At 39.2% G+C, this 23,085-nt stretch overlaps 1 protein-coding gene across 2 annotated transcripts in view; it reads left to right on the forward strand.

Annotated features, from left to right (window-relative positions):
- The window catches only part of LOC138737212 (inactive tyrosine-protein kinase 7-like), a 315,556-nt gene extending 294,946 nt beyond the window's left edge, over positions 1 to 20,610 (forward strand). For both annotated transcript variants that reach the window (XM_069887883.1, XM_069887885.1), the window contains 2 exons: positions 12,794 to 12,972; positions 19,361 to 20,610. In XM_069887883.1, coding sequence (XP_069743984.1) covers positions 12,794 to 12,972; positions 19,361 to 19,521 — 340 coding nt within the window. In that variant the 3' untranslated portion in view covers positions 19,522 to 20,610. The remainder of the gene's footprint in view (positions 1 to 12,793; positions 12,973 to 19,360) is intronic.
- Positions 20,611 to 23,085: the final 2,475 nt, after the last annotated feature.

The following is a 23,085-nucleotide window of genomic DNA, read 5'->3' on the forward strand; positions in this document are numbered from 1 at the left end:
TGTGCGGCTCTATAATAATTTTTAAAATTTGGCAGTTGTAAACCTCCTTGTCTATACCATTCTGTTAATTTATCTAGTGCTATCCTCGGTTTCCCCCCTTTCCATAAAAATTTCCTTATTATTTTCTTTAACTCCTTGAAGAATTTTTCTGTCAAGTGTATTGGCAGTGCCTGAAATAGGTATTGTATCCTTGGAAAAATGTTCATTTTAATACAGTTTATCCTTCCTATTAGTGTTAATGGTAAGTCTTTCCAATGCTCTAAATCTTCCTGTATTTTTTTCATTAGTGGATAATAATTAAGTTGATATAGATGGCTGAGGTTTTTATTTATTTGTATACCTAGGTATCGTATTGTTTGCATTTGCCATCTAAACGGTGATTCTTTCTTGAATTTTGAGAAATCCGCATTATTCATTGGCATTGCTTCACTTTTATTTGCATTAATCTTGTATCCCGACACTTCTCCATATTCCTTCAATTTCTTATGTAATTCTTTTATTGATGTTTCTGGTTCCGTTAGGTATACTATAACATCATCTGCAAATAAACTGATTTTGTATTCCTTGCCTTTTATCCCTTTTATTTTGTTTTCTGTTCTTATCAGTTCTGCAAGTGGTTCTATGGCTAACGCGAACAATAAGGGCGATAGTGGGCATCCCTGTCTTGTTGATCTGCTTAAGTTAAAATGTTTTGATACATATCCATTTACTGTCACTCTTGCCAATGGCCCCTTATATAATGCTTTAATCCAATTAATATATTTCTCTGGTAAACTAAATTTTTGTAGTACCTTGAATAAATAATTTCATTCTACTCTGTCGAAGGCCTTCTCTGCGTCTAAAGTAACCGCTACTGTTGGAGTTTTATTTCCTCTACTGCATGAATTAAGTTAATAAACTTACAAATATTATCTGTTGTTCGTCTTTTTTTTATGAATCCAGTTTGTTCTAGACTTACTATTTTTGGTACATAATCAGCTAATCTGTTTGCTAATAATTTAGCTATTATCTTGTAATCTGCGTTAAGTAGAGATATTGGTCGATATGATGCTGGTGCAAGTGGATCTTTCCCTGCCTTTGGTATTACTGTAATTATTGCTGTTTTACATGAATCTGGTATGCTTTGTGTTTTATCAATCTGGTTGATTACTTCCAGGAGGGGAGGAATTAATAAATCTTTAAATGTTTTATAGAATTCTATTGGGAGACCATCCTCTCCTGGTGTTTTATTATTCGGCAGATTTTTTATTGTCTCTTGTATTTCTACTATTTCAAATGGTTCTATTAATTTATTTTGTTCCTCTGTTTGTAATTTCGGTAGTTCAATTTTAGTTAAGAATTCATCTATTTTGCCTTCTTTCCCTTCGTTTTCAGTTTGGTATAATTGTTCGTAGAATTCTCTGAAATTTTATTAATTTCCGTTGGATTATATGTGATCTGTTTGTCTTTTTTCCTTGATGCCAATACCATTCTTTTAGTTTGTTCTGTCTTAAGCTGCCACGCTAGAATTTTGTGCATTTTTTCTCCTAGTTTGTAATATTTCTGCTTTGTCTTCATTATATTTTTTCTCCACCTTATATGTTTGAAATGTTTCATATTTTATTTTTTTATCTACCAATTCCCTTCTTTTAGTAGTGTCTTCCTTCCTTGCTAATTCTTTCTCTATATCTGCTATTTCCTTTTCCAACTGTTCTGTTTCCTGATTGTAATCCTTCTTCATCTTAGTTACGTAACTTATTATTTGCCCTCTGATGAACGCTTTCATTGCGTCCCATAATATAAACTTATATAATACTGATTCCGTATTTATTTCAAAATACATTTTAATTTGTCTTTCTATGAATTCTCTAAAATCCTGTCTTTTAAGTAGCATGGAGTTTAATCTCCATCTATACATTTTTGGAGGGATATCCTCTAACTCTGTTGTCAATATCAAGGGTGAATGGTCCGATAATATTCTAGCTTTATATTCTGTTTTCCTAACTCTATTTTATATACAAGCTGATAACAGGAATAAATCTATTCTTGAATATGTTTTATGTGTATCCGAATAATATGAATATTCCTTTTCCTTTGGGTATTGTTTCCTCCATATATCCAAAAGTTGCATTTCTTGCATCGATTTAATTATAAATTTGGTTACTTTATACTTTCTGTTAATTTTTTCCCCGGTTTTATCTATGTTTGAATCCAAATTGAGATTGAAATCCCCTCCTATTAATATATTCCCTTGCGTATCTGCTATCTTCAGAAAAATATCCTGCATAAATTTTTGATCTTCATTAGGCGAATATATATTAAGTAAATTCCAAAACTCCGAATATATCTGACATTTTATCATTACATATCTTCCTGCTGGATCTATTATTTCCTCTTCTATTTTAATTGGTACATTTTTACTGATTAATATAGCCACTCCTCTAGCTTTTGAGTTATATGACGCTGCCGTTACATGTCCTATCCAATCTCTCTTTAATTTCTTGTGCTCCACTTCAGTTAAGTGTGTTTCTTGCACAAATGCAATATCAAATCTTTCTTTTTTCAGTAAATTTAGCAGTTTCTTCCTTTTGATTTGGTTATGTATTCCATTAATATTTAAAGTCATATAGTTTAATGTAGCCATTTTATACTTTGTTTCTTTCCCTTCCGTTTCCTCATCATCACCTTTCCTTCTCATCCATTTCTGCTTTCTTTCTTTGAACAGTTTATAAGACAACATTTTTAACACATCAAACATTCCCCTTTTTCTCCTACCTAATATTTCTTTAACCCCATTGTCCCCTCCCCTTCCTGAGTTGCCCATTATCCCTTGTCGGGCAACCACATCTCCCCTCTCCATTTGGATTTGCGAATTCACTCGCAAGCGTCAACTGATTTTGCAGTGACCGTAATTTCTCCCTACCCAGCCCCCCCCGAGAAAAGATTTCAATTTTTATATACAACAAAGGTCACTCTCTAAATTCCCTCTTTACTCCTCTCTTCCCCTTTTTTTCCCTCATTAATTCTTCTCTTTTCACTATATATTTTCTTTTAAATGCACATACACTTATGTAATATATGTATTATATATCTTCTTCTTTGGCTTGGCTTCGCGGACGAAGATTTATGGAGGGGGTAAATGTCCACGTCAGCTGCAGGCTCGTTTGTGGCTGACAAGTCCGATGCGGGACAGGCAGACACGGTTGCAGCGGTTGCAGGGGAAAATTGGTTGGTTGGGGTTGGGTGTTGGGTTTTTCCTCCTTTGCCTTTTGTCAGTGAGGTGGGCTCTGCGGTATTCTTCAAAGGAGAAACTGTGAGGCACCAAGATGCACGGTTTGAGGCGATATCAGCCCACTGGCGGTGGTCAATGTGGCAGGCACCAAGAGATTTCTTTAGGCAGTCCTTGTAACTTTTTGGGGCACCTCTGTCACAGTGTCCTATACACACGTCTTTTTAGTTCGCAGTCTTTTGTACTCTCGTTACACGTCTTCATCTCTCAGTCTATTTTGTAATTGTTCTGCAAATTTTCGTGCTTCCTCTGGATCCGAGAATAGTCTGTTTTGCTGTCCTGGAATAAATATTTTCAATACCGCTGGATGCTTTAGTATAAATTTATACCCTTTCTTCCATAAAATCGCCTTTGCTGTATTGAACTCCTTTCTCTTCTTCAGGAGTTCAAAACTTATATCTGGATAAATAAAAAATTTTTGCCCTTTGTACTCCAGTGGCTTGTTGTCCTCTCTTACTTTCTCCATTGTTTTCTCCAGTACCTTTTCTCTTGTAGTATATCTTAGGAATTTTACTAAAATGGATCTTGACTTTTGTTGTGGTTGTGGTTTAAAGGCTAATGCTCTATGTGCCCTTTCTATTTCCATTTCTTGCTGTAGTTCTGGACATCCTAAGATCCTGGGGATCCAATCTTTTATAAACTCTCTCATATTCTTGCCTTCTTCATCTTCCTTAAGGCCCACTATCTTTATATTATTTCTTCTGTTATAATTTTCCATTATATCTATTTTCTGAGCTAACAGCTCTTGTGTCTCTTTAACTTTTTTATTAGATTCTTCTAATTTCTCTTTTAAGTCCTATACCTCCATTTCTACTGCTGCTTCTCGTTCTTCCACCTTGTCCATTCTTTTTCCTATTTCTGATATGGTCATATCTATTTTATTCACTTTCTCTTCTGTACTGTTTATTCTTCTTCTTAAATCACTAAATTCTTGTGCTTGCCATTCTTTAAATGAATCCATGTATTCTTTAATAAGAGAAAATATATCCATTGTCTTGCCTTTCCCTTCTTCTTCCATTTCACTGTACTCTTCCTCTTCTTCTTCCTCTGGGTTGGCCATCTGTTGTTTCTTTGTTTTCTTTTTCTTCTCTTCTTTCTTGTTTTCGTTGTCTTCTATGTTCTCCTCTTGCTGCTGCTGTTCTGTAGCTGTCATTGCCGGCTGTGGAGATCGACTCCCCAGCTGGTCGCCACTCGCTCAGCGAGCCATTTTTGTAGTCTACTTTCTACCGACCTGAGGGAGCGGGTCTCTCTCTCCACCGCGGGCCTCTTCGAACAGGTAAGGACTTCTCCTTCTTCTTCGTTGTCTTCTCTTCCTTTCTTCTTACCGTTGGTTTCGACTTTTCTTTTTTCGTCGCCATCTTCTTTCCACCTTTATATTCACTTTACTTTAATTTTTATTTTTGTGCCTTTGTGCTTTCCTTTATTTTTTTCAACTTTTCTGGAGAGGGCTGGAGTTCACCGTCTGGCCACTACTCCATCGCGTGACTTCCCCGTCTATACCATCTTCACACGAATTAAATTTATTTCTCACTTCAAGCTTAAAAGCTCCAAACTCAGCCATCTGTTGAGAATGTATTTTCACCAAAGTATTAAACCTAGTACCAAGTTCAGTCATAATCTTGGATAATCCCTGCATTGTATAAGATAATTTAGATTCAAGATTCACAAAAATCTTTTCAATTGGAAGAGATTTTGGCTCAACAGATTCCTGCTTCTTCTCCAAAGGATCTTCTATTCTTTCCTTCATTCTGGTTGCCTTCCTTGTAGTATGACTGCATGTGGAAGCCCCAGCCACAGCCTCTCCAGCAATGACTGGAGGACGCTGGCCGGGGTTTTCCCCAGTCCATAATGTATTAAATTCTCCCAGTACATCAAGTTGTATAGGTTCTTGTAATCTCAAGAGATGCAGTTTGCAGCGCCACCTCTACAGTTGACAAATGCCTTTGAGTAACTCTTTGTTCTAAAGGCTGTTTGGCGCCCTCTTTAGGGGGCTCTACTGATGTAACATAGAGCTCTACATCCGAACACTGTACCTCTCTCCTGGGATCCATTTCACGCTGAGTCCCGGTGTCTTTCCTGTAGGTAGGCTCCAAAACGAACTTTTGGAAAATGTAGTTTTTTGATGATCTGTTGTCGTTTTTTTTGCTCTTTTCCACCAATTGTACCATCATAAGTTAAATTAACAGCACTGAAGTTATCTAAACTTTTAAAAAATTTTAACGGGCATTTCTAGACAAAACAATAAGATAGAGTCAGGAGAGGACTGGAAGGCACGTCTGATCCTTACGCCATCTTGCCACACCCCGAAGTATATTAATCTCTGCGTTGTCTTTCCAAGTACTCGCATCACATTTACGTGCTACTGATAACACCAAACATACAAAAGCAATTTGAATTTTATCCAAACCCAATCACCTCAATGAAATTAAATTACCCAACAAGAAAATCATTGGATCTAATGGTAATGTAAAGTTATACAATTTCTTCAAAACTTCTTTAATTCCTTGCCAGAATGGTTGAACTTTAACACAAGTCCAAACAGCATGTAAAAAAAGTTCCAATACATGAATCACATCTAAAACATGAGTCTGAATTACTAAATCCATATTTTTTCTGTTTCTCAGGAGTCAAATATAATTGATGTAAAAAATTATAATTAACCATTCCATATCTTACATTAGTCAATTTGATTACATTGTCCTGACACATATCCACCCAATCATCTTCGGGAAAAATAAACACTAAATCACTTTCCCATTTAAGTTTAGATTTCTCCCAATCCGGTTTATCTATATAATCTTGTAACAAATTATACATAACCGAAATCTAACCCTTCTTTGGTACAGAGTAAGTCAAAGACTCAAATCTCGACAAATCAGGTAAATGCATCTCTCTACCATAATTATCCTTTACCAAGGCTCTAAATTGGTAATACACAAACAAAGAATTTACAGATATATCAAATCTCTCTCTCAATTGATTAAAAGAAAGAAATTGTCCCTCTTCAAAACAATCCTGTATTGTCTTTATACATTGTAAAAGAAATAAGCTGATTATTATACAATGGAGTTAAAATTGATAATTTATTTTTTGATCCCAAAACCCTATTTTTTAAATCCGGATCTTTAACATATGTTTCAATACCGGCATATTATATTCCTGTAACAAATTCAAGTTCCAACAAAATATAAATTCAAGTACCTCGACCTCAGAAATGCATGCCATTTCTAGCTTAGCCCAGCTAGGATCCATCAACCTGCTAATAAACTTCAACTGGGCCGCTTCATAATAATTTTGAAAATGTAGTAACTGAAGTCCACCTAATGCATATTTCCATGTAAGTTTATACAATGCCCCTCGAGCTAATTTACTTTTCCATAAAAACTCCCGCACTACCTTATTTAAATCCTGAAAAAAACCTTTGAAAATAAACAAGGTATTGACTGAAATAAATATTGAATTTGGGGGAAATATTCATTTTAATACAATTGACCCTTCCAATCAAACTTAATGGAAGATATTTCCATTTAATCAAATCTGCTTTAATCCGTTTTAATATAGGCACATAATTTAACTGATACAATGACTGATAATTAACGTATACAAACACACCTAAATATTTAATTTTATTTGTCCACCTTAATTGTGTAATAATTTTAAATTCTGAATAATCTCCTATTCCAACTGGTAAAATTTCATTTTTATCTCAATTAACTTTATATCCTGACAATTCTCCAAATTTCGACAAACACTCTTGTAACTTCTTCAATGACCATTCCGGTTCTGTCAAATGAATCAATGCATCATCTTCAAAAAATTAATCTTCTATTCTTCATTCATAACCTTCATCCCTCTAATTTCATCATTTTGTCTAATAGTCTGAGCTAATGATTCAATAGCCAACGCAAGTAAGGCTGGTGACAATGGACAGCCTTGCCAAGTTGAACGAGTCAACCTAAATGGTAAAAATATCTGACCATTTGTCACCACCCTAGCAATTGGTTTCGTATATAAAGCTTTGACCCAACCAATAAAAAAGGGGCCGAATTTAAACTTTTCTAACACCTTAAATAAAAAATCCCACTCAACCCTATCAAAAGCCTTTTCTGCATCTAGTGCAATCACAATAGGATGGTTAGGCTGCTTTCGATATGCGTTGACCAAAGTAATTAATCGAAGAATATTATCTGATGCATTTTTGTTCTTAATAAAACCTGTTTGATCAGTATGTTTCAACTTAGATAAGTACATAGCAAGTCTATTAGCTAATACTTTGACTATAATTTTATAAACTACATTTAGTAAAGAAATAGGTCTATATGAAGACACTTTTAATGGATCTCTATCTTTTTTTGGAATAACAGTTATTAAAGCACTTGAACAAAATTCCAGCAACTTCTCTTCTTCAGTAACTTGTTTTCTCTTCTCTTTGGCTTGGCTTCGTGGACGAAGATTTATGGAGGGGTAATGTCCACATCAGCTGCAGGCTCGTTTGTGGCTGACAAGTCTGATGTGGGACAGGCAGACACGATTGAAATACATTAGATAAATCATCATTAAAAATTTATAAAATTCCACAGGAAATCCATCATCCCCTGGGGACTTTCCATTTGGCATTCCCTGTATAGCTTCCTGGATTTCAAAATCTGTAAATGGAGATTCCAATTCCTGAATATCTTTCTCATCTAATACCGGTAACCTTAATTTAGATAAATAAGATTCAATAGAACCATTATCCTGCTTCCCCATAGAAGTATATAATTTTTGATATAATGAATAAAACTGATCATTAATTTCCAGAGGCTTTTTGGTAATTATTGAATTCTTTTTAATGGCATTAATAGTCCGAGATGCCTGTTCAGCTTTCAAATGCCAAACAAGTACCTTGTGAGCTCTTTCTCCCAACTCATAATAATGTTGTTTAGGTCGATTAATTAAACGCTCAAACTGATAAGTTTGTAAAGTATTATAGCGTAATTTCAATTTCGCTAATGCAGCTTTTTTGTCTTCGGTCACATCCTTCGGAAAATCTTTCTCTAACTCAGCAATCTGATTTTCCTACATTAAACTTTCTGCCATATATTGTTTCTTAACTTCCATAGAATAACTAATAACCTGTCCCCTCAAATAAGCTTTTAACGCATCTCCTACTACAAAATGGCTATCCACAGAATAGATATTGTCAGTCAAAAATAAAGAGATATGCTCTTTAACAAAAGTAACAAACTCTTTTTTTCAGTAACATTGCATTAAACCTCCATCTATACAACGAACGTACCACTTCTGAACTTTCACAGGAAAAAAAGTAATAATGAATGGTCTGACAGAACTCTCCTTTTATATTCAGCTTGCAGTGCTCTACCCTGTAGGTGTGCTGATACCAAAAGAAAATCAATTCTAGAAAACGAATCATGTCTTGATGAATAAAAAGACAAATCTTTTTCTGTAGGATTCTTTGGCTTGGCTTCGCGGACGAAGATTTATGGAGGGGGTAAAAAGTCCACGTCAGCTGCAGGCTCGTTTGTGGCTGACAAGTCTGATGCGGGACAGGCAGACACGATTGCAGCGGTTGCAGGGGAAAATTGGTTGGTTGGGGTTGGGTGTTGGGTTTTTCCTCCTTTGCCTTTTGTCAGTGAGGTGGGCTCTGCGGTCTTCTTCAAAGGAGGTTGCTGCCCGCCAAACTGTGAGGCGCCAAGATGCACGGTTTGAGGCGATATCAGCCCACTGGCGGTGGTCAATGTGGCAGGCACCAAGAGATTTCTTTAGGCAGTCCTTGTACCTTTTCTTTGGTGCACCTCTGTCACGGTGGCCAGTGGAGAGCTCGCCATATAACACGATCTTGGGAAGGCGATGGTCCTCCATTCTGGAGACGTGACCCATCCAGCGCAGCTGGATCTTCAGCAGCGTGGACTCGATGCTGTCGACCTCTGCCATCTCGAGTACTTCGACGTTTGTCGTAACGTCTGTAGGATTAACCTTTCTCCAAATATCTACCAGATTTAAATTTTTCATCAACGCATTGATTTGTATTGCCGTCTTTGATTTCCTTATACTCTTTGGGTTTCTGTTCAATAAAGGTTCCAAAATATAATTAAAATCTCCCCCAACTAAAATATTTTCATTAGCTTGAGTTAACAATAAAAAAGCTTCTGAAATAAACTGCTCATCATCTATATTAGGTGTATAAAGATTAAACAAAGTCCAAGATTCAGCAAAGATTTTACAGTTCACCCGTAAAACTCTACCTACATTTCCCTCTGAAGATTCCAGTTCAAATGGTAAATTTTTATGAATCAAAATCGCACCCCTCTTGACTTAGAATTAAAAGAAGAAGAAAGCACATGTCCAACCCAATCTCTTTTCAATTTCAAATGTTCCTTTTCAGTCAAATGTGTTTCTTGTAAAAAAGCAATATCAATTTTCATTTTTTTTATATAAGCCAATACTCTCGCTTAATTGGATTATTTAATCCCTGAACATTAAAAGTTGAAAAATTCAAAGTAGACATTTTTACTAACTACTAATATATTTACACTCTATAAAATAGTGCTCCCCTTTATAATTCTTCAAAATCAAAAAAAAAGCCCACCCCTCAATAAACAAAATTTTTTAAAAACCCCAGAAAATAAAAAAAAACACCTGAAGGTAGTAACACCCTAAAATTCTGGGTGTGGTAAGCCCACTAGTGGTAGATGACAGTCAAACCTTTCAGTGTCATTCAACCCCCCCCCCCGCCCCCCCCCACAGCCAGATACATATTCATTATGTAATTAAGAACAATCAAATATAGTAAATATATTCAACCCAATGATTGTTCCGGATCTTCAATGTCAAGAAGACTTTGTGTCAGCTCTTCTTTCTTTCCATTCTTACCATTCTTTCCATACCCATTCCCATTTCCATTTACCCTCCTCTTAGGAGACGATGGTGAAGACCGCCCATTTCTTCGCAATTCTGGCAATGAATTAGCAAAAACCAAGGCATCGTGATAGTTCTCAAAAAATTGAGATTGAAAGTTTCCGTAAAAAACCTTCAAAATTGCAGGATAAGGAAAAGCAAATTTATAGCCCTTTCACCATAATACATCTTTAGCCAAATTAAATTCCCATCGTATTCTAATAACCTCTTGACTGAAATCGGCATTAAAAAAAACACTCTGTTATTTTGAAGCATCAACGGGGATTGACTCTGCCATACCTTCTGTACTCCCATTTTTAAAAATCATTTCTCTATCTTGATATTTCAAACAGCAAATCAATACCGCCCTAGGTGTTTGTCCTGGAAGTGGTTTTTTCCTCAGCGCTCTATGGGTTCGATCCAGTTCCAAACCTTCAGGAAAAAGCTCTTTACCCAGTACCTCTGGGATCCAATGCTTAAAATTTTTTATTGGATCAGAACCTTCAATGTCCTCTGGAAGACCAACTATTTTCACATTATTTCTCTGACTTTGATTTTCCAATGAATCAATCTTCTTCAATAAATCCCTTTTTTGAATCCCCCAATCTACAAAAGAACCTTCCACTTTTTCCATTTTTTCTCTATTGCGTTCCACCTGATTTTGACATTCAGAAAAGGCTATTTCAATTTTTAAAAAATTATCTTGTACAATATCAACAGATTTTATACATTTGTTAATATCATTCTTAACTACAGTCATTTCTTGTTTCATAGTTGACATTTCATCACACAATATTTATTTTTGTTTTCACCTCCATAAATCCTTGGATCATTTGAGTTGACATTTGTTTTGACATATTATCCATTTAGGAAGTGATTCCTTCCAAAATGGTGAACACTGAGTCCAATCCAGATTCCATAGCCATTTTTTGAGGTCGACCTTCTTTAACTACAGGCTCCTCCTCCTGGGAAAATTCCAATAAGGTAAGTTCCTCTTCGCCTTCAGTCACCATAGGTCCCTTGACTGTGCGGCTGTGGGTTTGGACACCCGACGCCGGCGCTTGGACTCCTCCACAGCCCACATTTTCTTCAAAAGGTCACAGACCCGGGATGCCCCATACATGCCCGACAGAACCGCCGGACGCGCAGGAGCATCCTCCGACACTACACTGCATGTCCCAGGCCACCCAGCAATATTGTGGGCTCATGGGCCCCTTTGTCGGTTGGGCTGCCCGCGTGCACGGCTTCACGTGCACGCGGGTTGGCTACGACTGAACTCACCAGAATGCCGGCGCCATCTTGCGACTGCAGGATCGGCACCGAGGTCAAGCTTGAATGGGCAGGAGTGCTCTGAGGCTTGGAGGCTCCCAACAATGACTCCATGGATTCAGCTGTACAAGTAGGCCTCAGTTCATGTACACTTTTATATGGTAATTTCTTCTGAAAATTGAGTTTTAGATTTCTTCACATTGGTAGCCATGGTGAATCACTGTTATTCCAAAAACTAAATATTATTTTTAACCACTCTTATAATTTTTTTAATCGGGTATTTAATAATCCAGCTGGGAAAGGTGGAACACACGTCTTTCTTCTATGCCATCTTGCCAAGCCCCTGGGAATTGAAAGTTATGGGGAGAAGGCCAGGCAGAGGGGGTGTGGGAAAATAGATAATGATTGAATGACTGGGCAGACCTGATGGGTTGAATGGCCTATTTTTGCTCCTATTCCTCAGCATTCAGAGCAGTGGAGGAGTTTATCTTGGTCAACATCACTGAAATGAAAAACTGCAGGAATGACACAGCAGGCCAGAAAGGAGCTGTAGAGAATGACCTGATGAGTTTCGCTGTTTTTCTCTTGACATGTGCTGCTTGACTGCTGAGTGTTTCCAGAATTTTTAGTTTGTATTAAGGATTGTTTAGATCACTGTCACTTCTCTTACAGAAATGCCTCTTTTAAAAAAGGCCATTGATTTGAAGAAATAATATTTTCTTTCACATGTCAGATGTGGACCTTACTGATAACACCTACCCCCAATTTATGTCCCCAACTCCTGTTTAATCATGACAGAATTTGCCCTCTCCCAATTGAGTATATTCCCCCAAGATCCAAAGCTTATGTTTATTAAACAGGATTCATGGAGCACAAAATATTCCAGCACCGCACAGACCCTATATAAATTTACTCAACAATCTAAACCTTCCTTACCTCACACCTAAAACCCTCCATTTTTTCTTGCATACATGTGCTTGTCCAAGAGTCCTGACTGTACCATCCTCCACCACCACAGCCTCCATTAAACTTTCTTCCCCTCACCTTGTGTAGATTTCCTCCGGTATTTGCTACTGTTGCCCTGGTAAAAAGGTATTGGCTGTCCACCCTATCTATGCCTCTTATTCCTCCTCTTTGCTCTGAAGAGAAAAGCCCTAACTCTGTGAACCTCATCTCAAGAGGCATTCTCTAATCCAGGCAACTTTCTGGTAAGTCTCCTTTGCACTCTCTCCAAAGTGACCAGAACTGGACGCAATGGTTACGCTGGAATGCCAGCCACAGTAAATCCATGTGTGAATTAATGTGTGCTGTTTAGATACATCAGAAATGCTAATAGAATGTTCTTTTCCTTGTCCATAGTGAATACTACCACTTCCGCCAAGCATGGATTCCACTGCGCTGGATGCCAGCTGAAGCCATTTTTGAAGATGATTTCTCCACAAAATCAGATGTATGGTCTTTTGGAGTCCTGATGTGGGAAATCTTCTCACAGGGAGAGCTGCCTTTTTCTAATCTCACTGATGATGAAGTATTAACAGGTATTAAAGTTTTTATTTCTTTGCTGGCTTCACCTGTACTTCTCCTCAGGGCCATGGCATGTGTTACTCAGGGGAGATGTGGGATGGAAGCAGAGTGTGGCATCGTAGGCACTCAGGAGCTGTGCAAGTATGATCCATAGACCAGCAGAGACAAACTTGAATGGCAGATGCTGGAATCTTCAGCAAACAGCGAGAAACTGAAAGAACTTGGAAGGTCAGGCAGTGCCTGATGGTCAATCGACGTTTTGAGATAGAATCCTTTAATGAATGTTGACTGCCCATTTCTACCTGGGGATGCTGTGTAACCATTGATCCATAGATTAGTTTTCTTTCTGCTGTTTCTCTGGTTTCATTTAATGAATTGTGTATCTGTATTCTGTATCTCTACCTCAGGATGTTAAGGTAAGCAAGGAAGAAGACTGTTGGGGCTTTGACAGAGATACTTGCTGAGGAATCAGGGGACTAGAAGAGAGTTGGTATGATTAGTAGGTTTACAAGTGACATGAAAATTAATAGAGGTGTACATCAGCAAAGAAGGTCATCAAAAGATGGAGCAAGACAGAGATCAGCCGGTAACTTGGGTGGAGAGATGGCAGATGGAACTAAATTCAAATAAATGTGAGGTAATGCACTTTGGGAGGTCCAATTTTGATAGGTCACATAGAGAAAATGGCTGGGACCTTAACACCGTTGTACAGAAAGATGTAAAGGTTCAAGCCCATTAGCTCTCTGAAAGTGTAGATAAGGTGGATAAATCAATGAAGACATTTGGTGTATGTTTGCCTTCATGCGCCAAGGCATTGAATATATGAGTTGGGTCCTCACATTGCAGGAAAACAAAACATGGAGTGTACTGCGCTTAGAGTATTGTGCACATTTCTGATCATTGCACCACAGTAATAGAGGGAATGCAGAAGAGATTCAACAGGATATTCTTGGAAGGAGAAATTGGATAGGCTGGGTTTATTCTCATCCAAGGCTGACCTACATAAAACAGGATAGAGAGTTATTTTCTTTTTCCCAAGACAGGGCGGTGGTGGGGGGGTGCTAAGACAAGAATGCATAGTTTGAAGGTGAGGTAAGAGAACTATAAAATCTGAGAAGTTGGTTTTTCACACAGAGGTGGATATTATATGGAACACTTGTGAGAGGATGTGGTCGAAACATACAATTACATATCTAAGTTTTTGGATTGTTACATGGAGTAGAGGGATACAGGGCAATGGGATTAGTACGGTCAACAAGCACAAATTAGTCTAAAGGGCTTGGAGTGAGCAACTGTGCAAAGTCTGTGCACAATCATCTTGTGTTGGGACCAGGAACCTCGTTCTGTCCAGTCTGTCATCCTGGTGTGCAAAGCTGCCCTGCATGTCAGCACAAGTGTCTCCCCTCCACTGCTCAGGAAGGGAAACCTGTCACCTTGCTCTCTGCACGTTAAACTATCTGAAGAATCCAGGTTTAAATTCTATGGGAATGATGATCAGTTTAGAAAGTCATTGTACAATTTGTTGCTTGTCTTTGAGAATTGAGGACAGTTGTATGGATTATGGAATAAATGGCTTTGTGGTGAAGTTTGCAGATGATACAAAGGAAGAGTGGAGAGGAAATGGAGAGGCTGCAGAGAGACTTAGATCAGGAGAATGGGTGATGCACCATCAAAAGACTGAAGTTGTGAAACTGACAGGCTTTTATTAACTATAGACTGGTACAGTCATCAACCTCATTGACTGATCAAGGCAGAATGGAATGGGGAGCATGCAAAGGGGCTATGGGTAGGATTGGTCTCGGGAGGCATGTCCAGCCGGCAGCAACCAATCATAGCATAACAGTGGTTTACCACAATGGGCAAAATGGTAAATGAAATACGATATTGCACTTTGATGGAAGTAATAAAAGGGCAGACTATTATTTGAATGTGGAAAATATTCAAAGTTCAGAGATGCAAAGGGACTTGGGAGTTCTCGTGCAGGCTACCCTCAAGATTAACCTCTAGAGTGAATTGGTGGTGAAGAAGGCAAATGCAGTGCTGGCATTCATATCCAGAGGAATATGATATAAGAGCAGGGGTGTGATGTTGAGGCTTTATAAGGCACTGGTGAGGCCTCGCTTGGAGTACAGGTACAGTTTTTCCCTCCTTATTTTAGAAAGGATATGCTAGTATTAGAGAGGGTTCAGAGAAGAGTCGCGAGAATGATTTCTGGAAGGAAGGGATTAACATTTGAAGAACGTTTGACGGCTCTTGGATTTTACTCAAGAGTTTAGAAGAATGAGCGGGACCTCATAGTAATATTGTTGAAAGGCCTGGACAGAGTAGATGGAGCAAAGTTATTTCCCATGGTAGGGGAGTCTCTGACAAGAGGCCACAACTTCAGGGGTGAAGGGCACCCATTTCAAACAGATATGCAGAGGAATTTCTTTAGCCAGAGAGTGGTGAACCTCTGGAATTTGCTACCATGGGCGGCTATGGAGGCCAAGTTGTTGGGTGTATTTAAGGCTACAATTTCTTGGATTCAGAATAGGTTATCAAAGGATATGGGGAGAAGGCAGGGGAACAGGGCTGCGTGGGAGAATGGATCAGTTCATGATGGAATGGCAGAGCAAACTCGAAGGGCCAAATGGCCTACTCACCTATATTAAAAACACACAGAAATGATGGAGGAACTCAGCCTATCTCGCAGCATCCCGATGTTTCAGGGCTGAGCTCTTCTTCAAGGTGTAAACAAAATCAGAAAGACATCTGAATAAAAACTGGAGAGAAAAAGGGGAAAGAATGGGAATGGGAAAAGTTCAAACCAAAAGCCAAAAAGTGTTAATGGGATAATTTTGGCTCTGAAAAGAGAGGGAAAGAGGGAAAAGGGAAGAGATAGTTGGGGGAAAGGTGACAGGGAGAAGAGTGGAGGGAGGGGAATGTTTAACAGAAACCAGAGACTTTCATGTTTCACTACCTCCATAAATTCTGGTCTTGTGGTTAAAATCCTGAAGTAACTTGTGGCCTCAAGTTTGGGTTTACATTTATTGTCTCATGCCAAGATACAATGAGAAAGGTGGTTCAGTGTGCATCTATCCATGCACAACTGCAGTGGAATAAAAACCCAGTGAGAGCACAGTTCTAATGGAGCAAGGGAAACACTGCTTCATTTAGGGACCACTAGATGGTGCTGGTGTTGGGCTTGTCCTTCAATGCCAGCACTTTCTCTTCTGCTGACTTCACACACTGTTCCTGAGAGAGAGCGTCTTAGTTTTAACCAGTATATTTCTGCACTTGTATTAAAATAAAATTAGCTGCAATTGTAAATTAACTTATCTTGAACTTATTATGTTTAACTAAAAAAAATCCCACAACAGCTGCTTAAAATTGTAATTTTTAAAAACTTTTTATATATCCATTTAGAAAAAAATTAGCAATTGTTACGAGGCCAGAGGACCCCAAAACCCAGCAGCAATAGATATTCACCAAGACATTTGTTTACTTAAACAAAAGTTGATTTTAATACTCTTTAACTTATCACTATTAACTTATTTTACCTAATTTATTAATTGTGTGTAAGTTCTTTGGTTCACAGTCCAATCTCACTTCTCATTCCTCCAAGTTCTCTGGTTGCAGGCAATTCTTATACTGTGCACAGAATTTAACATTTAGAAAGTTCACTAGGCTTTGGTGCTCAAATGGTAAATGGTTACTGCTTAGGAAGGTTCTTGTTGGTTTTCAGAGAGATGCGTTATTTCGGGACATCCACAACTGATTTACTTCCATCAGTCACCTCAGTGTCTTGCTGACGAAACTTTCCCCACCAGGGTTCTCCACATGATAACCTCTTTCTGTTTCTCTTATTCCTAGTGAAACATTAGACAGCCAGTCCTCTCCACTTGTATGAACCACAAGGCCTTTGACCAGGCTGTCTTCCAAAAGCCTTCCAGCTTGTCCTGTTCAATTCTAACAACCTCTGCTGGCTGGCACTGATATCTGCTTCTCTCTCCCTCTCTCTCTTTCTCACTGAGACTCAGACAAGGCCTGTTTGATTCTCTCTGCTTGCAAAGCCACATGACCCTCTGACAACAGCAAAACCCTCCTGCAGACGATAGGAGCCAGCATTCTTTTTCATCTGTTGCTTTTGGGTAAACAAGAACCCATTTAGTGACTTTTTGAGCACTCTTTAAAGCTCTTGGAAAAAGCTGTGAGAAGCCACTATGTCTCCAGTATTATCAGAGCTCCAACATTTCAAATAAAGATCTGTTTTAAAGTGTTTGCATGTGACCTACCCTAACAAGCCTTTCCCAATCTCCCAGAAACATTTCTATTTACTCTGTCACACAATATACCTTCTAATGACAGCCGTACATTTTGCATCAAGAATATAGTGTTCATGGTGCGGATATTACTAGCTGTCACATGTACAAGTCACTGATGTTCCTGGGTCATGTGAAGAGACACAGCCTTCAGCATGAAACTGCAACTGGCAATTTAATGCTATCTTTACAAATGTGGCAATTTATTCTTAGCACCTAAAGGTCACATATTTGCCAGTTTTCTTTCAAGAAATTCAAATGTGCAATTTTGTCAAACAGTAATTGCAAACAAATCTAATTCCCAAACCAGGAGTAAACCAAATTAAAATTAAAATGACTCATATAAATAAGAAGAGACAAATTGAACTGAGCTCATTCTCACTGTTCCACCTTGTGATCGCAAGCCATATAATTTTGGAAGGATTACAGTCTAGAGCAGGGGTGGCCAACCTTTTAATTTTACATTTTTAATTTAGACATACAGCATAGTAACAGGCCATTTCGGCCTATGTGTCCGTGGCGCCCAATTAACCTAAACTCCTGTTACTTACACGTGGCCTGAAATGGCCTGTTACCGTGCAGTATGTCTAAATTAAAAATTAAAAGGTTGGCTACCCCTGGTCTAGAACCCTTCCATTACTGGGCATTGAGGGTCGGAAACTGCAAGTAGAGTGGGGAGTAACAAGAAGATGCCGCAGTGGTGGTAATGATGTAAATAGAAATGAATGTAACAATGTACAGTGATGGAAATGCATGGATACGAAACTAAGGGGTGGGAAGAGATTTTGGATGGTTTTCCTTTTAAATTTAAACTTAGACATACAGCACGGTAACAGACCCTTTTGGCCCAAGAGCCCGCACCGCCCAATTACACCTAATTGACCTACGCCCATGACACGTTTTGAACATTATGGGGAAATTAGAGCCCCTGGGGAAAGCCCGTGCAGACATGGCGAGAATGTACAAACGCTTTACAGAGAGCATGGGATTCAAATCCAAGTTCCAATTGCTAGTACTGTAACAGTGTTGCACTAACTGTGTAACCCTAAATAATTTATTAAATAAATTTATTTTGTAAATAATTTATTGTGAATAAAGTTATTTTTGGTATATAAAAATAATTACAGCAAGAGCCAAATCTATCTGTCTCGTCAATGCGTCTGGGAGTGCCGGCTCAATACCACTTAAGTAGGGAGTGGAGGGTGAGAGTCGTCCCACACCAGATACTGTGCTGAGGGCATGGATGGAAGGAACATGAAGATGCCATCGCTCACTCTGCATTTTGCTAAATCCTTGCCATCACCGAAAATTAACTTGGTGTTCGGGTCTCACATGATCCATGTTTCAGGTCTGTCATTGCATGCCAGCTGTTGGCCTTTTCACAATCAAGGAACAGCTTCTATTTCCTCCTCTTCAGTCCCCACCCACTCAAATCTAATTAATGTCAAAGCCAAACAACTTGAACTGATTGAAGGGCTCAGAACTTGACAAGATGGATTCCCTTCTTCCATGAAGGAGTTGGCAGATGTCACCTTGTTGCTGGGCACATCTCCCAGCAGAAACTTGGTTCAGGGCTGCCCTCGCAGGCTCAGGATGTCGATGGGCCTTAGAGATACAGCCATTTTCACTCCTTCTAAACTGCCTTTTGATGAATGGAGGTGAACTTTGTCCACCTTTGAGGGGTTGTTGGCTAAATTCCCTTGGCACAGCTGTCAGGGGAAGCAGCTGCTGAGGCCAGACTTCTTGCCTTGCTGAGAAAAGTGGAAATGAACTGAAACTGTGCTGTTTTGCAACAAAAGTGATGCAAAAACTATCTAATAAAGGCTAAATACATAACTAGGACAGATTACTTGGCAGTCATCGTTGAGGAGATCTCTCCTGCTGCTCATCCTGTTTAAGTTCCAGGGGGTTACTTCCTCCTTCTTGCTTGCATCTTGAGAGATTAAACCACTATTTGTTGAAGACAAGGTTTGCGTGGCTGATGGCTACATCCCAAAGTGATGGATGCATTAATTTTTTCCAGCGCAGTGGGTGGGGATAGGATGAAAAACAAGGTTAAATGTGTTTTCATGCAGTCAACCACGGCTATGTTGTTTTCCAGGCATACAGAGCAGTGAAATCAAACTCCCTGCACCTGCTGGTTGCCCGTCCAAACTCCACAAACTGATGCAACGCTGCTGGGCAGCCAGCCCCAAGGACCGTCCTTCCTTCAGTGAGATTACCAACACCTTTGGTGAAATTCCTGCTGACAGTAAAGTGTGAGGGAATGGCTGACTGTTCCCAGAATTGTGTATCGTGTACAGTGTCGGATGAGGAACAGACAAGCCTCCCAATGGGCTTGTCTGTTGGCTGTTCCTGCTATTTTAATGTAACTTTTTTCTTTTTTTATTATTAATTCTTACAAGGAAATGAGCATCTCAGATTCCAAGGTTCTTTTGCCTTAAGCTCAACACTACGGATTGCCATTTTCTCAACCTTCTGGCCTCTGTTAACTTTGTGCATGCATTACTGCCATGTCAAATCTCAGGCTATCAGGTTCAGAAGTGTGGAATAACCACTCTAAAACCACCAGCAATGCTGTGGTAGGCAGAGAACGGCAACAGGACTGATGGACAATGCATCAAATCCAAGCAATAACTGTCGATTATTCCACCCCTCCATCTTGGTTGGGAAACATTAGAATAGCACAATCATTGATCTTGTAACCAGCAATTTACTGGGCTAAATGAATTTGTTTAATCAACCTATTTATTTCTGAAATGTACCAACCATGCACAGTGGATCTAGGATATCTAGCCGGGTTCCGAGGAAAAGGAGAGAGGATCTGGGAGCTGCAAAGTATCGGCTGCTCTCATCTGGATGCTTCCTGACCTCGTGATGCTTTCCAACACTCCTTGCTGTCGAAGAAATAAGCTGGAGCAACCTCTATTGATGCCAGTAGGTTCCAGAGATCTTGTCTTTCTATTATGGTTCCATTAATTTGCCTTTTTTGGAAGTTTATTTTATCTATGTTAACCTTTAAGCTTATCTTTACGAGCAAAAACACTACTAAAAGCCAGTATTGAACTGGTGTTGCATTATGGGCAATTCTTTACTGAACCAAGTGCCTGGTCAATGAAGGAATTTTTTTTATTCAATGTTCAAAATTTAAGAAATGCAAGTTCTTGTTTTTTTTATTTCATTTTCAGAAACCTTTTTATATTAAGATTTTCTTTTTTTGAAAGTTTGTAAAGAGTTTGAAATGTTTTTAAACTTGAATAACATTTTGTTTGCTCATATTTGGCTTCTGCATTTGGTTTCATATCCGTAATTTTTAAATGCTGCTGTCAATAAAGTTGATGATTTTTGGTATTTGATTATTTGATTATTATCTTGCTGCAACAGTGGACAATCAAGCGCTTCTCTGCAACAAAGTCTGTACAGAGAAAATGGGGAATAATCTGATAGCTGTCACAGATGCAAGCCTCTATCAGTGTGCAGCATAGAGCAGAAGCTGTATGTGATTCTGTGATACCTGTGCCCTCGTGAGGAGCAAGGCTGCCCTTCCTCTGCTTCTACTTTACCATCTGTGTTCTGAGGAGATCAAGTTCGGCTACTGCAGGATCTCTGCAAAAAGAAGCAGGTTCCATTTGCCTGTGTTTACCCTACGTCCCTCTAAACATTTCCTGTTGTCGTACCTGTGTAAATGTCACATTTGTACCCACGCATTCCACACACTCACCATCCTCTGGAGAAGGTGCCCTTCAAGCTCACTTTCAAACCTTTCTCCTCAATAAATCTGTGCCCACTTTCCCCAAGGAAAGTGACTCATTATTTTAATCCTCTACAAGATTTCCACCTCAGCCTCTTGCACTCCAAGAAGAAATGTCCTAGTCCACCCATCATTTCCTTATAATTCAGGCCCCGCCTGTACTATTCTTAATTTTCTTTGTAGTATAATATCTTTCATATAGTTGGGTAACCAGAATACTTAATGTAAGCGCCATCTCACCAACATCTGGTAGATGTAACATGATGTCCCTGTTCTTGTTCTGAGTAAGTTTATGTAGGTCAGCAGAGCATCATGGGCTGAAGGGCCTCTACTGTGTTGCAATGTTCTTTGTATTCAATGCCCTGATTTTTCAAAGCAAATGTTCCAAATACCTTCACCACTCTATCGCCTTTTGTATGTATCCTCACAGTTAATACTCACTTCCAGGGGACTTTGACATCTATAAGCAGGAAAGCAAATGCTCCCACATAACTTCCTTGACTTCCTAATATACAGCTCTGTTTATATTGTTTTAAATGTTCCTTCAGTAAAAATACCTCTATTCCTGGTCTTTTCCATTAATCTGCTATCTTCCTCTGGGTTGGGTAACTCAATGAGCACATTTAAAGTGAGGGGAAAGATTTAACAGGGGCACTAAAGGTGAGTGTGTGGAACAAGCTGCCAGAGCTGACCAGTTGCAACATTGAGACAGGTATATGGACAGAAGAGGTTCAGGGATTGCAGCTGTTGATCTGATCCATCGATGTGAACTTCACATGTTCTGTGATCTGCAGCTTGCATTGTTGGCACACATTGAAAACATTTACAATTCCCCACCTTGGGAAGTGCAGGTGCCACGTTGACACAACCCAAGTTCTATCCATCTCTATCCTAAATGCCTTGCCAATTTAAAGAATATTGCTGTCAACAACTTCTTTGTTAATGTGGCTGAATCATCGATCTACATCCCAGAGAGTCTGGACCATTATTGTTCAATCTCTTCAAATTCCAAGGCATGTTTATCACGCTGGATACTCTCCTGAGGCAGCAGAAATTGTAGATGGAGTCGATGGAAGGGAAGTTGATTTGTTTGATGCTATGACACAGACTGGGGCTTGTACTCCACCCACTTCCTGAAATAAAAAATGGCGACACTGCCGGAGCTGCTGTTACTGTCGCTAGTACAGACCTGGGGCGGGGGGGGTGGGGAGTGAAGACACAGTGCTGCTCTGCAGGGTCTCAGCACCCGGTCCTAATGCCAATGGCTTTGTACAGGCTTTAAATGGTCTGTTAAAGGGGCTGACTGTTTTTTTTAAGTTCCTGCCCAAGATGCCGCCATCTGTGCCGGGCAGCAAAACTTGCAGACTATGGGGGAACAGCAGTCTGGCACAAGGCACCAGAAATGGGGAGAACACCTCCTGTTGAGAAGGGGAAACCTGAGAGATAACCCTACAGGGTAAGTGACCATAGCAGCAGACCAGTGAAGGTCTCAGCGGTTGAAGGACCCACACAGGCAACATGGGAACCAGGTATCGGAAGCAGGATTCAAGAGGGTTCTAAGGGCAAGAGTCTGTGTAGCTGCTGTGGCCTGCAAGAGCACTGGAGGCGAATTCATGGACACTGAGACTCTGAAGGGACTCTCTTTTGCTTTTTCGCATATTGTTGGGGCGCCAGGCAATGCTCATGGTGACTCTTTTTGTTTATCTTAGGGCAGACAGTAGTTGAAGTATATCATGTATATTATGTTTGTAATGTATTATTACATGACAATAAAAGGAACCTTTGAATGTTTGAAGTTTATCACCAACTCCTTCATCTTGTTGACATTGAGGAAGAGGTAGTTCTGCATTCAAGTTCTGATCACAGTTGATGAGGTCCCATTGCACGCTGTGCCATTGTACTTAATTTGAGCTTTAAACATCCCATTTATTCCAACTGTTGTCTTTGTTTGTGGCTGAACCATTATTTGATGATAACTTGCTGCGTGGATACCAGATGAATTTTTTAAATTCAAGTGAAGCATCTACAGGTTCCCCTCTGCTATCCACCTATAGATCTTCTCAAAGACACATTTA

Source organism: Narcine bancroftii, chromosome 6, assembly GCF_036971445.1.
Source record: "Narcine bancroftii isolate sNarBan1 chromosome 6, sNarBan1.hap1, whole genome shotgun sequence".
NCBI classification, from domain to species: Eukaryota; Metazoa; Chordata; class Chondrichthyes; order Torpediniformes; family Narcinidae; genus Narcine; species Narcine bancroftii.